General features: G+C 42.8%; 1 protein-coding gene across 1 annotated transcript in view; it reads right to left on the bottom strand.

Annotated features, from left to right (window-relative positions):
• Positions 1–2470: 2470 nt before the first annotated feature.
• Positions 2471–19958, bottom strand: part of ODAD2 (outer dynein arm docking complex subunit 2) — a 158058-nt gene continuing 140570 nt past the window's right edge. Inside the window, exon 19 of the mRNA XM_052650822.1 lies at positions 2471–2584. Coding sequence (XP_052506782.1) covers positions 2471–2584 — 114 coding nt within the window. The remainder of the gene's footprint in view (positions 2585–19958) is intronic.

Below are 19958 nucleotides of genomic sequence, written 5' to 3'. Positions count from 1 at the left end.
TTTTTCTAATAAGGTCAGAGTTTTCTGTTATACCATTATACACACACATACACACACAGCCAAAACTGACCTTTAAATTCAGTGTCTCTTTTATTGAAAGGTACTACATCCCTGGTACATGCATGCTCAGTCCTGTCTGAGTCTTTAAGACCCCATGGACTGTAGCCCGCCAGCCTCCGATGTCCATAGAATTTTCCAGGCAAGAATATTGGAGTGTGTTGCTGTTTCCTCCTCCAGAGGAATCTTCCTGACCCAGGGATCAAACCCACATCTCCTGTGTCTCCTGCATAGGCAGGCTGATTCTTTACCACTGAGCCACCTGTGGGAAGACCACTACATCCAGGGTGCTTACCAATTAAAAGGAAACAACTCTTAGAAATACCCCAAATGATTTTCATGTTAGCTTACTGTATCTGTTCCCACAAGTTCAGTTTCCTTTAAAATGGTACTGTGGCTCTCATTTTATGTCTTTAATAATCATAGAAATGAAAGTCCCACACTTGCACATGGTAAAGGAACTTATCCTTCTCCACTACTCATCCAGTTCTCTTTGTGCTGCTGCAGATGTTTGAAGGTTTGTTTTCTATTGCTTACTTCCCCTCTCATGCATGCATGCTAAGTCGCTTCAGTCAAGCCTGACTCTTTGCAACCCTATGGACCGTAGCCCTCCAGCCTCCTCTGTCTGTGGGATTCTTCAGGCAAGCTCTCAGGACCCTCTAATTCCAAGAATATGTAACAATCTTAAAGTGATGGAGAAAGCTTCCTTTAATAATAATGTAACAATAATATATTTATTCATTTTCTATAACTGTCATAATCCATGATTTCTAGATGTATTTTTAATATTAGTGAAACACACCTAACCAGTGTTTTTCATAATATCTACTGCTGAGAGTTTGAGGATTTACACTATTATTTAAAGGGCTTCCCTGGTGGCTTAGATGATAAAAAAATCTGCCTGCTATGCAGGAGATCTAGGTTGGATCCCTGGGTTAGGAAGGTCCCCCAGAGGAGGGCATGGCAACCCACTCCAGTATTCCTGCCTGGAGAATCCCCATGGACAGAGGAGCCTGGCTGGCTATAGTCCATGGGGTCACAAAGAGTCTGACATGCGTTTGAGGATTTACACTATTATTTCAATTCAATTCTTTGTTAGCATTGCTCTTTTATAACCTCCTTTGAAAAGCAATAAAGATGAATTGGTGTTTTACAAAATCTTAAAATTCTCAGAACTGCCTTACCTTTTCATCGGAGAGTCTAACACCAGGATAATTTTCATCCTGTATGGGGTACTCATTTCATACAAATTATTTACATTTAATTCAATTAAGTTTACGATCTTCTCCAAATTATGACAAACATATACAGTACTTCATATTTTTCAATAAAACCTTGCCTGTTCTTTAAAGCGTGAGATTGTCGGTTTACTGAGTGGGTATACACGAAGCTGTTTTCCTAGCTAGTTCTAGATGGGGGGACGGTTAGTTCCCAAACATTGTAGCACACCACAGTTACATATGTGATTCTTTTAAGTGGCTTCTCATGTTTCTATAACTTGATAAAATGCTATTAATCCTTTGTAGCCACTTTTTAAAAAGTACTTTGTATGCTGAAAACAAGTTCACAAACTCCAAGCAAGTTTATGTGAAAGTAATATTATCCTTGTGTTGTGAGGTGTGCTTACATCAGCATAAATTAATTCTTTCAATAAAAGTGTTGGTGTATCCTGTGAGGGAAATAAAACATTTCACTGTTTATGCCTGGGAGATTCAAAAGTGAAAATCTCACTCAGTGCTTATGTTTTTGTGATTTGTGTTATCTGGTACAGTGACAGTTATACGTTGTCTTCTCAGATGTTTGATAGCTTTAGGAGAAACTTGGAATGACCTCAGGACATTCTCTCTCAACCCAGCTGCTGAACTCTGAATTCTGTTCCATAACCGTTTGCCAAGTCAGCACATCTCAGAGCTCTCCTGTGGGTTGCAAGTGATCAACCAAACAGAACTATAGTGACAGGACAGTTAGACTGGCTTAACAGAAAGGGAGTTCTAAAGACATTCATGGATGACTATAAATACACACAATGGGAAGACCATATCTTTTATTAAAATCACCACAAATACAAAAGCATCGCTGAAATATATATATATATGTGTATATATATATATATATATCTGTATACATATATACAGCTGTATACATGTATATATATTCTCAAATTCCTCAAAAACTATCACAAATATATTGGGTTTATGTGTCACCACATGGCATATCCCTAAATTAGAACAAAAATACCCATACAATTTTGGGATGAATCACATTCTCTGCATTTCTAACTTCCTGTGTTTTCAGTCAGACATTTGTTTCTAAAGGATCTGCTATGAAGTGTTTCCCAATTTAGGCTTCATGGCTCTGGGAGTGACATGTACAGTGTCATGTAAAATTTGGTAGCTGTCATGTCCATTCAGGTTCAACTGTATCTCGCCTTTTCAATAGCAAGAGCCAACCTGCGGATGTTGGATATACAACCTGCAGCAGCTTCCTGGAGTTCCTCATCAGGTGACCCAACCATGTCCAGTAGAAGCTGCCACACATGGAGGGAAGAGGGGGAGGAGGGGAACAAGAATAAAAACATTAATCTAAACCTGTAAAGCCAGGCTATAGAAATACATTAAATATGAAATATTTTTTAAGTCACCAAAAAAAAAAATCCTAGAAATTTCATGATGGCAAAGGTAAATATAAATGGTATTTAATCAGATGCAGGAATCTCTCATGAAATTCTCATGCTTTTTATCTTTTAGAGCTGAGCAAGACTGAAGCTCCAATACTTTGGCCACCTGATGCAAAGAACTGACTCATTGGAAAAGACTCCAATGCTGGGAAAGACTGAAGGCAGGAAGAGAAGGGGACAGAGGATGAGATGGGCATCTCATCACTGACTCGATGGGCATGAGTTTGAACAAGCAAGCTCCAGGAGTTAGTGATGGACAGGGAAACTGGGCATGCTGCAGTCCATGGGGTCACAGAGTCAGACACGACTAAGCGAGTACACTGAACTGAACCTGTTTCTCCCTTCTTTCTTTGGTCATCTGACTTTTTCTGCTTTGGAATTTCTCTTGCATCCACTGTAGCTTTTCTACCTCCTGGGACAAGCCAGCAACATGTCATGCCTAGACTGTTACTGTATCCTCTTAGATTGAATATCTCTTCATTCCAGTCTGCCCCACCATGTCATGACCTAGGTAGGTCAGTCCCTTGATAGAGACTTTCATTGACTCCAGGGCAACTAACTAGAGGCCAGTCTCCTTACCTGTCCTTGAAGGATTTCTGTGCTCTGGCCTCAGCTTACCTTTCTGGCTGTTCATCTTTCTCCATGTCATCCTGTACTCCAAGGTCACACTTTCCCATTTCTTTTGCCTTGATCAGTGCCACTGCTGCTGCTGCTGCTAAGTCGCTTCAGTCGTGTCCGACTCTGCGCGACCCCAAAGATGGCAGCCCACTAGGCTCCCCCGTCCCTGGGATTCTCCAGGCAAGAACACTGGAGTGGGTTGCCATTTCCTTCTCCAATGCATGAAAGTGAAAAGTGAAAGTGAAGTCACTCAGTCGTGTCCGACTCGTAGCGACCCCATGGACTGCAGCCCACCAGGCTCCTCCATCCATGGGATTTTCCAGGCAAGAGTGCCAGAGTGGGGTGCCATCGCCTTCTCCGGATCAGTGCCACTACTTTACCTAAAATGCCCTCCTGTCTCCTCTTTCTGTTGCCCACCCTTCATGACCCAGTTAACTTTTCTGCAAAGCCTCCACCGATTTCTGCCAAACAAAGTGCCATTTCTCCCTCATCGGAGCTCTCACAGTCATTTACTCAAGTGTCTATTGCTACATTTATATTCTTCCCTTTTCCACAGACATTTGTATTCATGCTTTTTGTGCTCCTTTAGATTGTAAACTCTGGAAGAATCTTATACCCTATATATATATATATATATACACATACATACTATATACATAGAATAGAGAATCTACTATATACTGCTTGATACAGAGTAGATGCCAAGTAAATATCAAATAATTTAATTAGAACTTTTAAGATCTATCAATTATAAGTCTATCTAATAAATCTATCTGATAAAAGACTTAAAATGTAATTCGAATTAACCATTTTGGACTCTTTACCAGCTTGTGGCTCAACTGGTAAAGAATCCACGTGCAAAGTGGGAGACCTCAGTTCAGTCCCTAGGTTGGGAAGATCCCCCGGAGAAGGGAAAGGCTACCCACTCCAGTATTGTGGCCTGGAGAATTACATGGACGCACAGTCCATGGGGTTGCAAAGAGTCAGACACGAATGAATCACTTTCACTTTCACAAATGTCATAGAATGAGATTATCTTGATAAGCAAAGAAATATTGTAAATAAAAATATTGTGAAACATCTTAAATATGACAGGCTTAGGAGTCTGGCTTTTATTCTACGGGGAATGAAAGGAAGTTATTGAAGCACTTTAATTAGGAGAGTGATATAGTCATATTTGTATTTTAGAAAGATAAATTTTATGGACTGTGGAGGGGGAGATTGATGGGTACTATAGTACATCAGCCAAGATGGACTGAATAAAGCAAAATCAGTAATAGCATAGACGGAAGGAATTCAAGGGATATTTAGGAACTAATTTATTCAACACATGGCCCAAGGACAGTTGGTTATCCAAATGGAAGAAAATAAAAATGGTACTTTCATATCACACATAAACATCCATCCTAGGTAGACTGATGATTTAAGTAAGAAAGCAAAACATGAAATGTTTAGGAGGCTGTATACGAGACAACCTTGATCAGGCTAGGGTACTGAAGGCTGTCTGGCCTCTCTGTTTCTTGACCCCCGCTCCTGTCAATGGTCTTCACCACATTTGAGCTCCCATTGCCAGAGTCACACCCTGGTTCTTATTTTTCAGCAGTCTGAACAGACTAGCCTCCAAATTCTCTTACAACAACTTCTTCCCCTCTGATTTGGCCACTGAACTTGTTTGTTCTTATCATGACCTCCAGTCCATCAGCCTATATGCTTTTCCTTAAACCATGTCCTATGTTCACTTTCTCCCATGACCAGTTTAGATTCCACAGTCCATCTTCTCATTCTCTTATCGGTTTCTTAAACCTCCTCATGACATCCATCCAACAAAACCATAATCAACTCTGTCTTCCCCATGCCCTCAGCTCATCAAGCCCTACTGGGGATGATATGTGCACAACAAAGCAAATGAATTCATCATAAATCCAACTTCAGCTGGGTTCTCTCACTCCCCAGCAATCTAAGTATGTCTCTCTCTAATTAGGTTACTTCCTGTTCTTCTCAATGCCTATTTTAAAATCCTCCTTCTTTTCTAATTGTCAACTCTTCCTCAGCAGACAACTTGTCAGGGCTCCTTTACAAGCTTGCCAGAAGTCATTAGACAGGAGTTGTTCCAACCAAGTCTGCAAACATCCCTACATCATGGGGCTTTCCAGGTGGTAAAGAATCCACCTGCCAATGCAGGAGATGCAGGAGACACAAGAGACATGGGTTTGATCCCTGGGTCGGGCTGATCCCCTAGAGTAGGCAATAGCAACCCACTCCAGTCTTCTTGCTTGGAAAATTCCATTGATGGAGGAGCCTGGAAGGCCCCAGTCCATGGGGTCACAAAGCTTGGGACATGATGGAACGAACACACATGCATGATGCTACATTAAAAGCTTGATTTCCACAAGCAAATGGGATGTAGAAATAGTCTAGTGTCCAAATGTCCACCATATGTTCTGTAAGAAGTTGGAGGGAAAGAGATTTGCAAAGACCGTCTACAGAGAATTCACCTAATGCCTCCCTCCCAGGGCCTCTGCTCTAGTCTCTGTCTCTCTTCAACAGGTTTTTGTTCTCGTTGTTTTCAAACCTGGGGAGAGGTGAAATGAAGTTCATTACTCAGGTGGTGAACCCAACTACCTGAGTAAGGAACTAGACAGCGCCCTTATGCCGTTCAGTTCCTCTGTGGAAAAGGGTGCATCAAATAGAGGTCAAAGTCATAGGCGCCGAGATCATAGCTGCATAGATGTGTATCCTGATTCATCCACGTACTGGACAAGTTATGGAACCTTTTGGTTCTGCCTTCTCAAGTGTTTAATGGGAAGATGGGTCATCTGAGGGCCATTGGGAAGATGAAATGAGACAGGACACACCTTTAATAGAAATGCTTTTCCACCTGTGTTCATGGGCTCTCTCTCTATATATATCTTTTGATCTTTGTATCTGCCTCTTTCCCTCATCCCGTTTTATGTGATTGTTTCCTGAGCCTTCTGTGGATCCAAGTGTGCCACGTATGAAAGGAAAACTCAAACATGTAAAGAGGCACAGGCAGGGGGAGTTTATGCCAGCAAGGGCAGAGGTTTCCTTGTGCGAGAGGAGAGAACTGCAGGTGGGGAAGCAGAGGAGGGAGGTGAAGGAAGGGAAGAGCTCCCTCTCACCCTGTTTTGAAGAGAGCTTGGGAGTACGGGGGTTATTTGGGGAGCAACTTAGAGAGAGAGAATGCTGAGTGGAGCAAAGGTAGGAGACTTTTAAAGAGCTTCACAGTACATACTTGTGCTCTTCAGCTTCAAAGACAGTGAAGCTAGGCTAACAATTACTTTCACTTGCTCCTTGCCTGCCAGGCTTCTGTGTCTAGGACTTCACGTCCCAGTCATGAATGGACCGTGAGGAGCTTGGCTCTATACAGGTTACACATTCGAATCCCAGAAACCCAGGGCCTAGGACAAGGTTAAGTGCTCCGTAAATGCTATCCATTATCAGAGTGATGACTTCACCAGGTCTGAAGTCTGGTTCTGGCATTTACTCTTTGGAGCCCAGCCCTGGTTAGTCTGAAGGTTAGTGTGAGAGGGACAGGGAGCAGGAGTTTTGGCCCTGGGATCAGTCTGCCCCCATCAGCACTTTGCTCCCAGGGTACCAGGGGTCCAGGCTTCACGTGGCATCACCATTGCCCCCGCTGCCTTGCAGACTCCCTTAGAAAGCAGCCCCTCTGGCTGATGCCTGTCAGAAATAAACCACTATTTTGGCCCTCCTCCCCCCAGACCTGGTGGTGGTTCTGTGGTTCCCTCTCCAGATTTCCAAGAGTCAGAGGCATTTATTCCCAAGCCCTTGATGCCTGTTACATAATGTCATATTACATAAACCATAGACCCCATATGTGGGGTACATGTGAAATGTCTGGCATGCTGTGGGCACCTGGGTCTTTGATGGAGCCCACGGTGTGCTTGCTGGCTGTCCCTGGAGTCTTCCGGACAGGGTTTCTAGAGGCGCGGGCACCAGACCGTCACACACATTATGTCAGAATCCAGTGTTTCCTCAATGCCGGTGCCCTTTATGACTCAACTCCATACATGACATTGTTACCTAACTTATAGTCCTGAGTTCATCAAAATGACTCCTACTCTTTGTGGAGTTAACTCTCCCTAAGTTTCTTGCACTAACCATGAGGTTTCCTTCCACATCCAATAATCGTGGTTACTGAATGTTTAGCCTAAAAGCTTGATCAGTGGAGTCCAGAAGTCCAGACTTTTAAATGACTAAACGGTAGACAAGGGTTGAAAGCTTTAAAAACAGATGAAAGGAGAAAAGTATGGCTTAGAAAGGTACTTGTGGTGGGCAGTGAGAGCGGCTTCCTTAAACAGAACTTCAGTGACTCATTGGCCTCAGGCCACAGCTTACCTAACGTTTGTACAACGTGAAATGATTTTATTAGCTACCAAGCTTACTCTGTGCCAGGCACTGGAATTCTTTCTTTATTGGTTAATTTTATCCTGCTCTGGCCATTTTCCTTAGCCAGGAACATTCTCAATCAAGGGTACAGAGATGGAAGTGTAAAATTTTCTGCATGCTAGAGGCCTGGAGAAGGGCATGACAACCCACTCCAGCATTCTTGCCTGGAGAATCCCACGGACAGAGGAGCCTGGCGGGCTACAGTCCATGGGGTCGCAAAAAGTTGGACACAACTGAGTGACTAAACATAGAGGTATGAAGGGCTTGACACCTGAGAGGCATTTCTAGGGCCCTCTTTTGGTGATGCTGCTCTGTGAATTTACTTTCCCTAAACTTTATTTTGCTCTCAAGAAATGCTACTCATTACATTGGTAATATACGCAGAGGCTGTGCAGCTAATGCTGCTTCACAAATTGTTTAAGGATATGCCACCTTTCCCAAACCACTCTCTGAACAACATGTGCTGGGTATGTGTCTTGGTTTCCAATCAGGTTCAGGAATAGAGGCTTTTATTTTTCTTAGGAGCTTCACAAGCAAACTAGGCCACCCAGAGAAATGCTTTCAAATGGCTCTAAACAGCCACATAATGGAAACTTAGGGCAAAATCTTGCATTTGAAGGGCAGCTAACAGAAAGTAAGGAATGGCATGACTAACACACAAGGCAAGGAGAAGGTGGTATGCAATTCTTTGCAATCATTAATTAACAGGAGTGTTTTCCTTAGGAAGAGGGCTTCCCTGGTAGCTCAGGTGGTAAAGAAACCACCTGCAGTGCAGGAGACTCCAGTTCAATTCCTGGGTCTGGAAGATTCCCTGGAGAAGGGCTAGACTACCCACTCCAGTAAAAAATCTTGCATTTGAAGAGCAGCTAACAGAAAGTAAGGAGCACCATGTTTTCAAATCACTAACACACACGGCAAGAAGGTGGTATGAAATTCTCTGTGATCATTACTTAACAGGAGTACTTTCCTATAAAGTGAAAGTTGCTCAGTCGTATCTGACTCTTTGTGACCCCATGGACTATACAGGCCATGGAATTCTCCAGGCCAGAATACTGGAGCAGGTACCCTTTCCCTTCTCCAGGGGATCTTCCCAACCCAGGGATCAAACCCAGGTCTCCCGCATTGCAGGCAGATTCTTTACCAGCTGAGCCACAAGGGAAGCCCAAGAATACTGGAGTGGGTATAGCCTACCCCTTCTCCGATGGATCTTCCCAAACCAGGAATCGAACCGGGGTCTCCTGCACTGCAAGTGGATTCTTTACCAACTAAGTTATAAGGTAAGCTTCTTTAGGAAGGAGAGATGCAAATTGGGTACAAGTGATTATGGACGTGGTACGCATTTTTTTCTGGAATATATTTTTTGATTTGTAGACTTTTTCCAACTATAAAAGCATTTAAAATATTATGAGAAGGAAAAACACCTCAGGTTTACTTTTTTGAAGTGTTTGTTCCTTTCAGAAACTTTCCTCGTTTTCACCTCCTCCTCCCCCAAACACACCCAGGTCTTACATTTATTGGCAGTTCCATATATGCGCTGAAGGAAAACCAGCTCCCTTGCTTCAGAACTTAATTGCACAGAGCGCTTTAAAACATCATTCAAACACATAACTTTTTACAGTGTTGGCGTGAACAAGAACAAGGGGAGGGGCAACGAGAGTGGTCTGCGGACTGGGCTCACGCGAGCGCTTCCTCCAGTGGCAGAGGCTTTGATCACAGGCACAAACCCTTGGAACACAGCTGTGACCCGAACTTCACATCCCCCTTGGAAGGCGAGACAGAGGTAGCAAGGGAACCTGTATCTGCGTCCAATTTCTGCTTTTACATCTAACAGTTCATGACTTTTATATAATATTTCAGTTGTATGAAAAGTATGTACCAATTTGAGTGATAACAGATTTTCTTGTGGTTTGACTTGACGTTGTTTGGGCAAACCCAGACTGGAAATAGGAGCGCTAATAGAGCCGGAGGAGCCCTGAAATACCTGCATGCACACCAAGCTCAGCGGGTTTTCCAGGCAGTCCTGGCATTTCTGGAGTTGATTGGAACCCATCTTCCATTGTCTGTTTACCAGGCAATGAGGTGACGTTTGCATAACCTGGGAAAGAGCAGGGCCTTTGGATCATGTCCTGCAGGCCCCGGGGCCCCCAGGATGTCCAGGCAGCTGGGCTCTGCTGCAGAGGCTCCCAGTGGGACCCCACCCCCACGCTGAGCCTTGGTAATTCATTTCATATGGCAGCTCCTCAGAGCCATGGGCCTCAAAACACATTTTACATTGGATGGTGGGGGTAAATCTTTGATTCTCTTTGGTCAGCGAAGTGAAGCAAGGAGTTTGTCCTTTGGTGGTGTCTGTTTGCCTCCAGGAAACAGGAGTGCATGCCCTGTGATCTGAGATCCACATCCACACAGTTTTGGAGGGGTTTGTTGGTTCCGTCTAGTGCCCTTTTGGCATAGAAAACATTCCTTCACACTGGAGTAGGCGTTTCCTCTGATTTTTCAGGTTGTCTTTTCATGAGCCTTCCACTACAGAGTTTCTGTGCCCAGAAACACAGCACAGCACAGCACAGCACACCACACACACACACACACACACACACACACACACACACACACACACACACACAGGAATACTACTCACGCATAATAAAGAATGAAGTTTTGCCATTTGTGATAACATAGATGGGCCCTGAAGGTATTATGTCAAGTGAAATAAGTCAGAGAAAGACAAAGACCATATGATTTCATTCACATGGAATCTAAAAACAGAATGAACAAACAAAAACTCATGCAGAGAAAAGATTGGTGGTTACCAGAGGCGAAGGGAGCTAGGATGTGTGTGAAATGGGTGAAGTGGGTCAGTTGTTTGATGATGGACGGCAGCTAGGCGTTTAGTAGTGATCTCTTTGCATTGTATACAGATGTTGAATTATATACACCTGAAAGTTAATGTTATATACCAGTCTTTCAATAAAACAGGGCAAAGGTCGAATATGCAGAAGTTAGAGGAAACAGCTAAAGTCAGAATTTCCAGCTTCTGAAAAAGACAAAATGGGATCATGAGTGCAGTGGGTGGGAACAGCCTGGAGAAGAAATGCTGAAGTGCCAGAGAGATGTTCACACTGAACGTAGCTACAGGTGAATCTGTAGGTGTGGGAAGCTGAGGTAGTTTCAGGTGTACATTATAATTCAATGTCTGTATACAATACTAAGTGATCACCTCCAAAGGCCTAGTTACTTAACACATAGCCTTATAATTTATAATTTCATGTAGAAGTATTTTAAAACAATAAGAGACATGCACTCTTCAATAGAAAACAATTACCTTAATTATGTAAAGGCATTTTCAATGGAAGGATTTTGTTTTGGTTTACAGCTTTGCTCTAGGAAATAGTAAGAATTTATAAAATCTGAGATAAATCTATAAAACTGAATCTTAGCAAGCTAAGTAAGAATTCTAAATTGTTTAAGAATAAGGCCAGGCCAAAAATCACCTAAATATAGAGATATTAAAATGGATAAAAATATTCCATAACAATATAGTCCACAATAACATAACAATATAGTCCACAATATTCCATAACATTGTTGCTGTTCAAGGACTTATTGTATAGCACATGGAACTCTATTCAATATTATGAGGCAGCCTGGATGGGAGATGGGTTTGATGAGAATGGATACATGTATACAAATGGCTGAGTCCCTTTGGCGTTCACCTGAAACTACCACAACATTGTTAATCGGCCATACCCCAAAACAAAATAAAAAGTTTAAAGTTACACACACAAAAAACATGTTGTTGTTGTTCAGTTGCTAAGGCATGTCCGACTCTTTGTGACCCTATGGACTGTAGCCTGCCAGGCTCCTCTGTCCATGGGATTCTCCAGGCAAGAATACAGGAGTGGGTTGCCTTTTCCTCCTCCAGAGGAACTTCCTTACCCAGGGTTTGAACCCTCATCTCCTATGTTTTAGAGTCAATCTAAATTCTTAATGTTATCTTGTTTGCATTTATATGTATCTCTTAAAAACTGGCACATTATTAGAAGGAATTCAAAATTAAAAACATGTTAGTATTTAAAAATACCTTACTGGGTTTGGAATTCATTCCTCCTAGGAGTAAACACGGAAAGATATCCAAAAGAAATGAAGCCAAAGATTTGAAGAGGGGGAAAAAAAAAAACCTTTAGTTAAACCACTTTCCCAACTTTATTTTGATTTCTTTTTAACTTTCAGAAGCAGATTAATATGGAAAAATAAAGCACAAGCCTGGAGGAAAGAGCCACAATTTTTCTTCTTCAGTGTCAAAGAAATAGCTTTCCCTGCTCCTACTAAATTGGAACTAAGCTCATAAGGTTGAAAATAAATGACTAATTTCTTGGGAAATAACCTTAAGTGAAAGAGTCTTTTGGCCCAATGACTGCTTTCTTAAACTGCAGTTGACTTAACCTCGTTCTCAAGGCCTCCTCTCCTTTCCATCTCACTCTGTCCGTATCAAGTGACCTTAAAAGTCAGCCTCGTCGATTGCTACCCATCTCGGGAATGTTTTCCTTTTCTGATACAATTTGTGGGCAGAAATAAGTCAAAAGTGATTGTGCGCTCTTCATTTCTCTTTTAAAAACTTGTCTCTGATGTCAAAGATCTTTAAAAGATGGAACCGAAACAATATCACCACAAAATTTCACAGACATTTTTACCAACTCTGGAAAAAACCATGAGTACCCTCTAAAATGTTTTAATGCATCACTAAACGTTAATTTTCATCTTCTCCTTTTGCTAAATTTATACAGAACGATACTTCTTAGTCTCATCTATATAAGAACCTCAAGTTTCAGTGAAAGAAACAATGAATTTTATAACAGAATGATCTCTTCCTCTTCTGGCAACAACCCTGTTCATTTCAGAGCCCATCTTGCATTACTTTTTACCAACTTTAGCTGTTCAGAACAGCAGGGCTGGCTCTAAGCACGGTATCTAAGCCAGTGATCAATTTTTTTTTTTCAGCAGCAGAACTCCTTTCCTTTCCTTAAAAAAATTTACTGAGTATTTATCACGTTCATTGGAAGGACTGATGTTGAAACTGAAACTCCAATACTTTGGCCACCTGATGCGAAGAGCTGACTCATTTGAAAAGACCCTGATGCTGGGAAAGATTGAGGGTGGGGAGAAGGGGACAACAAAAGATGAGATGATTGGATGGCATCACTGACTCAATGGACATGGGTTTGGGTGGACTCCAGGAGCTGGTGATGGACAGGGAGGCCTGGCGTGTTCTGCTTCATGGGGTTGCAAAGAGTGGGACATGACTGAGTGACTGAACGGAACTATCACTGAATTGCTGTATTAACAATGTATAATCTCATTTCCAGGCATATTCAAAAGCAAAGTTTACAAACATTTATCATAAAATATTAATAGTAAGTAGCAAGAAAAATAAAGTTTTGTTAATCCTGGAACTATCTTGCAATATTAATAAGAATATTTAGGCCTGAAAGTTATTGGTACAAACTGGAATGATGCAATACATCTTTACCAAATGCAGATGCATTTTCTTTTTGTATCACATATATCTCCTCTAATTTTTATTAGCAGTGCCTTGAGTTGGGAGAAATTTTAACATCTAGATGTACCATGTAAAAGTAATACCTATATAATTTTTTTAAAACTGTTTCAGTTTAAATGGAAACATTCCTTAGCTGTGTAATGATTCTTAGCATCGTTCTTTTAAATGTAGTTCTCAAAAAAGGATAAATACATTAAACTCTGAAAAGTTTTGATATATTTTCTGGCACATTTGCAATTGGTTATCATAAGCTTTAAATGACTTAGTAATTTCTTTCTTAATACATAAATGAATTTATATATACTGTTCCCTAAAGTTCTGGAAAGACTTAGGAATAGAAAGTCCTAGGAACTTTAAAGAGTAGGAGAACTCAGTTCTTTTTTCTCCCAAAACAAAAATTCAATTCTTCTATGAAATTCACAGGTACATAAACATACTATGTAAGGCAAAATGGAACATCAAGAGGAGATGCAGGGTGTGGGTTCCTAGAACTCCTCCTGTTCCCTCTTGCTCCCCACACGGAACCTCAGGATCTGGACGACTCATCTCCGAAACCTTTGACCCTGTCACCTGTTCATTTCCATCCTCACAACAGAACAGCTCCATTTGCTGCTCACTGCACACACATCTTCCCAGTCCATGCTCACTCCACCACCAGCTGCCCCACCATCCTAAAAACGGTCACGCCCTCAGTTCTGATGGTCTCAGCTAGACAGTTTGGAAAGGAATAGTTTAAGCATGCCCCTGGCTCAGTTTTAAATGAGCGACAGACTTGCCTTATGCTTCTTGGATTTCAAAATTTGCGTTTTTAGGCTCAATCTTTAGCTTACAAGATTTCAAACTATGTACCAAAGTGATATGTCTTAGGCAGTACACATGAAAGAGCTGCATCAAGGAAGGGCTTTGGGGCCTCCCCTGAAGTGATACATGTAGAATGTTGTTTCTGTGTGACTTGAGTCAAAATCCTCCTGAGGAAACCCAGATGGACCTGCATCCCTGAGCCTGCTCCAGGACCAACCCAGAGCTCCTAATCCAACATGTCAATATAGTTGTCCTTTCAATCTCACTTTAAAGTCAAGGTGGAACCCAGGTACTACTTGTAGTTCATTTGTGTCAATACTTTTTTTGTGTTAATCTAGCTTTCTTCAATGTGTATCTTACATGTCTGGTAAGATTTTCCTCTTAATTTCTTCCCTCTCACATCTTTTTGGCTGTGATGAGCACAGGAGGGCAGGTCTTTGTTTCCTTGGCAACCAGAAAAAGACTTGGCTGGTCACTTGCAATGTGAAGTGAAAGGCACAATGAGGGAGTCATGGGCTAACCCTCGAGGAGGGTAGGGGGTGCAGAGTGAGCCAAGTGGTGGACGGCAGTCCAGGAGAGCAGCCCTTCCTCTGCCCCATGTCCTCAGACTCAGAGAACAGGTGTGGGCTGTATCTCTCCCCTTTTACAAAGCAAAGCCTAAGAAGACTCAGGCAGGCTTTTCTCAGTTCATCACCCAGTCTCTATCAGAAATGACGTTTCCCACCCATCCTACCATAGAGATCCAGAAAAGGCAGGGAGGCTGGCTATCTCTCAAGGAGAAAGGGGGTAATAATAACAATGACCAACATTTCAACCAGCAGTTAGTACTCACCATGTATGAGGCACCATCAAAGTGCCCTGTGTGTACTAATTCATTTAATGCTCTCAACAAACCCAGAGTTAAGTATTATTAATATTCTAGTGTTACAGATGAGGAAACTGCAGCCCAAAGTTACAGAGCTTGGGAAAGCCAGGATTTGAACAATTAGATTCCATGCTTCTACCCATTATGAACACTGCCTCCTTTGGCATGAGTGTCCATGGAGAAGGAGCTGGTCTGGCCTGGTCCCTGGACTCCTGGTGCTGGCATTCCCCAAGGCCATCATGCCTACACCCAGTGCTGAAATCTGTAGTCACAGTCAGCTGCCTGTACTTGCAATGATCCCACTCAGAGGCGCCTCTTTGTTTCTGCGAATGCTCCCTGCGGGTCCCCTGCAGACCAAGTGCAATCTGTGGGGTCCGGGCCCTACCAGGGGCTGACCTTTCAGACGTTTGTCTGCACCAGTGGTGCACCATCACCCTGGCACCACGATGACCTGCAGTATGCTTAGAGCTTCTCCTGAAGCTTGAACCCCTTCCTTTCATCTGCATATCCTCAGTGGCTATGACAGTCCCGCACAGTTTTGAAGTTACGATGCTCTACATATTTCAGCTTCAGCAACAAATGAGGCTGAGACGGTTTTGAAATTACTCCTCTGATCCTTCCAGTCATACCCATTTTGAAATGTACTTGAGCTATTTTTCTCTGGTACAAGAGAAAACTTGTCAGTCACTCTTTCCACTCTTTTGGGCACAATGTCTGAATCTCTCTGGTTTAATATTCCTAACAGCTTACTTGCGTTCACAGACTGCGCTCCACTGTGTATGTTGTTTTTCAAAGTGTTCCATAAGATTCTTCCCAATACTGACCCTGGGAGAATGTTGCCAAGGACGACTGCTTCCTCTGTCTACTCTGCCCCTCGTCAGGTTTCTCACCCATAAAATCTCCCCCTGCCCCCTGTGTTGTTCTGCCTCAAACACACACACAACATTTCTTTTCAGTCGCTTCGGTGCAGAACTTTGTCACAAATGTCCTAGAAGTCTACATAATGGCCAGCTGGCTCTTTTGGGGGGCCATCAAAGAGTCCACAAACTACCTGTGAGCACATTTCAAGGGTTACCCAAATATACACAGCCAGAAATGCTCATTTTTCCCCCTCCAGCCTTATTGCTTCACATGTAGGGCAAAATGACTTAATGATGCATTTCAAGAGGATACAGCGCGCATCTTATTCTCCATTAGCCAATGGTATGTGAAAGCTCTCATGCAGTAAAGCTGAACATCTCCTTTTCAGCCTGTCAATTTATTCTGACACAAGCCGTTGCTGAGAAAATTAAACTAACGAACATTACAGGAATCACTAACATACACAATTTTAAAAAATTATTTCAATAAAGTTGGAGGGTATAAGAAGTCAGTATCAGGGCAAATGGCTCTGCCAACTTGGCAGCGGCAGGTGGAGTCTATGATGAAATTTTTACCTTAATGCAACAGAATAGCTTTCTCCTTTGCCCAGCCATGATTTTGAAGCTTTTCATGTACCACAAAATACATAATAGAGGGCAGTTAAAGTCACTCTGCACCCCCAGCTACATGACCATGGCATATTTGGAGGTGACTGTGAGGTGCATTCCCAAATATGGTGCAATGCCTTCTAAATTTACAGTCTGATTTCCTGCTGCCAGTTATGACTGCCAAATGCTTCTGACAGTGCGGCCAGTTTGTGGTGTCCCTAAAAATCATCAGCAATTTGAAAACATTAGCACCCGGCAATAGTCATACTTTGCCATCATTGCCTGTATTTATCACCTCACTTTTCCAGGGGACAAATTGAAAAAAAAAAAATCAAAGAGAAAAATTTTCTACTCAAGCAGCAGGGAAAAATACAGAGTTGAAAACCAAGTGCATTAGAGGAACTCAGCCCTTTTCTACATTGTCCATAAACTAAACAGTTTGAGCTCTAGGGCTTAGGTGGCTATGGCAAAGAAAAATACTATAATATGTTTCCCTCTGTCAAATCCTTTTCACTTGGTCTCCACATTTTCAGAATATTTGGATATTTGGATATTACGGTTATGTGACAGGACTGAAAATGCGGAGAGGTTCATTGCTTCATTCGACAAATATTTACTATGTTCTGCTGCGTGGCATGAACCGTGCCTGGAAATGCAGAACTGGATGAGATAGGCCTGGCTTCTGTCTTCAGCAGCCGTGGTCCCCTGAGACCCACAGTCCCATCATGATAGAAAAGAAGCAATGCACAAGTCTCAGGAGATACAGATGGGGGCAGAGGGTAGAAGGAGATGTCCTTGAGGTACAAGAGGGAGTCTGAAGCCTGAGAGACGGATGTGGAAACACAAAGTGTGGTGCAGGGGGCTGAAGCGCATTGCAGGCTGAGGAAGGGCAGTGGGGACACCTATAAGGGATTTGCAGAACACAGACATGTGACATCCAGCCTTCTACCCCACCTTGCTCTCCACTTGTACATCCTGGCTGGTGGCTGCCTCCAGGGGCATGTTTTTCTTCACACAAAAGTAGCCAGAGCTTGCCTAGCCATGTCCCATGAATGTATTACTTTGAGTCCAGGATAAACAGTTCTCACAAAACAACCCCCAAACCCTAACCCTAACCCAGTTTAGTGGTTTAAGCAACCTAGAAGTTTGTCTTCCCTTGTGTAACTCTGCAAATGGTCCAGGGCTGGTAGTGCGGCTCTGCTGTCTTCAACATGCTGGCTAAACGCTGAGTCTAAAGCTGCCCCAGTGGCCTCCACCCCTCAGCCATAGAGTTAGGAATGGGACCCAGGGATATGCATGCATCCTTGATGTGTTGCAAGAAATACAAGTTGCCCACATCACTTCCTCACACGTCCTGTGTTGGAGAACTTAGTCACGTGGTCACAGTGAGGGTCAGGGAAGGCTGAAAAACGTGTTCTGTGCTGCACTGAACATGGTGGGGGAAGGAAGAGGCAAGATGGTGGCAGAGAGGCAGGCAAGACTCAGGTTATGCAAGGTCTTGCTTAAAGGAAAGGTTAGTGATATAAGAAGTGCAGGGACAGACTTATGAGAATTCGCTTGCAGGAAAGGCTGGATCACGGTAGACGCAAGCTAAGGTTCCCAGTGAGTCTCCCTTTTAATTATCATGTGTCTTTGTTCAGCAACAATCCAAATTCTGCATTCAGAGGATGTATATCTGAGTCACACAGCCTTGAAGGAACTACTTGAGAGCTTACGTTTCAACAGAAAGGTTTTGGTGGATACAGACAGAAACCTGAAATATTCTGTATTATTCAGCTTTCCCCCGTTGTGACTCTCGGACATGCTCTGAGTTTATGTACAGTCCCAGGTCCCAACAAACCACACCCCTTTTAAGGTGCAGTGGTGACAGCATCTGTAGATAAAAAGTGTGGCCTGCACCCTGGCCAAGCCACAGGAGGACCAACCCACTCTCAGGGGTGGCACAGACCTGCCAGCAGCCTCTCTGAGGAGCATCTGATCCCGCCAAGGGTACAGGATCCATCCACATGTCACTCAGCCCCTCAGGAAAAATGCTGCAGGAAGCCAGCACCTTAGATTGTGTCTACACTGAAAACCCCGAGGCTGAGGACATGAGAGCTGCCATCTGATCTGGTTCACTGCACAAGAAGAGGATTTGGTTCCCAGGAAGAGTGCTTTAGATACCTACCCCACCCCCACAGCCTTCGCCAGTCAAAATTCTGCTCCTGATAAAAACAGCAGCAGCATTTGAATGTACCCCCGGCAGGCAGGCTCTTAATATATACAAATCTCTCTATATATACTCATTCTTCTCCTTTCATCCTCTCTATAACTCTCTGAGGAAAATATCATCATCCTTCTGGAAGCAGTAAGGACAACTCAGGGCATCAGGGTACCTTGGCAGCTGTACCCAAACCAGGACTCAAGCCCACGTCTAGTCTGGCACCAAACACACCTCATTTCTCTGCATCCTGTGTTATTTATTTAACGGGTAGTTTTCTCCCTCTGATTTATTGATTTTCTAAATTGGATTAATGAACAACCTTTGGGATATCTGTCTAAATTACACCTGTATATAGTATATCATGGATCTGAGCCACCTAAAATGATTTTTTTCCCAAAACCTATCTAAATTTGCATAAAATCACTGACTATATCCTATGAAAAGTTCTTACTCTTGCAGAATGGTTCGTGGTAGCTTTAGTGCCTACATGCTGTCAGGATCCTTAAATCATTCTTTTTTATGACAGGCCACCACTTCTTTTAGGATTTCAATGAATATGAAAATATGGGTAAGCCATACTTGGTTTGCATTTTCCCTGATGACTAGTGGCATACAGCATTTTTCACATGCTTCTGTTTGCCATCCATATGTCTTTGCTGAAGTGTCCAGACATTTTGTGAATTTTTAATTAAGCTGTTTATCTTCTTCTTGAATTATAAAAATTCTTTATGTAACTTGTATAATACTTTTGTCAGATATGTACATGTATATATATATATATGCATACACATACTAGTGGCTTTGATTTAATTATTACAAGGGTTATCAATTAAATTCTGATTCATCTATTATTAAATTAATTGAACAGTTAACACAGTTAAAACTTGAAAAGTTGCTAAACCATGGCTGCTGCTGCTGCTAAGTCGCTTCAGTCGTGTCTGACTCTGTGCAACACCATAGACGGCAGCCCACCAGGCTCCCCCGTCCCTGGGATTCTCCAGGCAAGAACACTAGAGTTGGTTGCCATTTCCTTCTCCAATGCAGGAAAGTGAAAAGTGAAAGTGAAGTCTCTGTCGTGTCTGACTCTTTGCGACCCCATGGACTGCAGCCTACCAGGCTCCTCCGTCCATGGGATTTTCCAGGCAAGAGTACTAGAATGGGGTGCCATTGCCTTCTCCGCTAAACCATGGAGGACTGATTTTAAAAAGGTCATACCTAATGAGGATAGTTGTGATTCATGACAGCCTGGGGCTTCTTTTACTTGGCCCAGTGTTTCTGAGACTCAC

Source organism: Budorcas taxicolor, chromosome 13, assembly GCF_023091745.1.
Source record: "Budorcas taxicolor isolate Tak-1 chromosome 13, Takin1.1, whole genome shotgun sequence".
In the NCBI taxonomy this organism is placed as follows: Eukaryota; Metazoa; Chordata; class Mammalia; order Artiodactyla; family Bovidae; genus Budorcas; species Budorcas taxicolor.
Note: the sequence above shows the minus strand (reverse complement) of the source record. Positions and strands in the feature narration are given on the sequence as shown.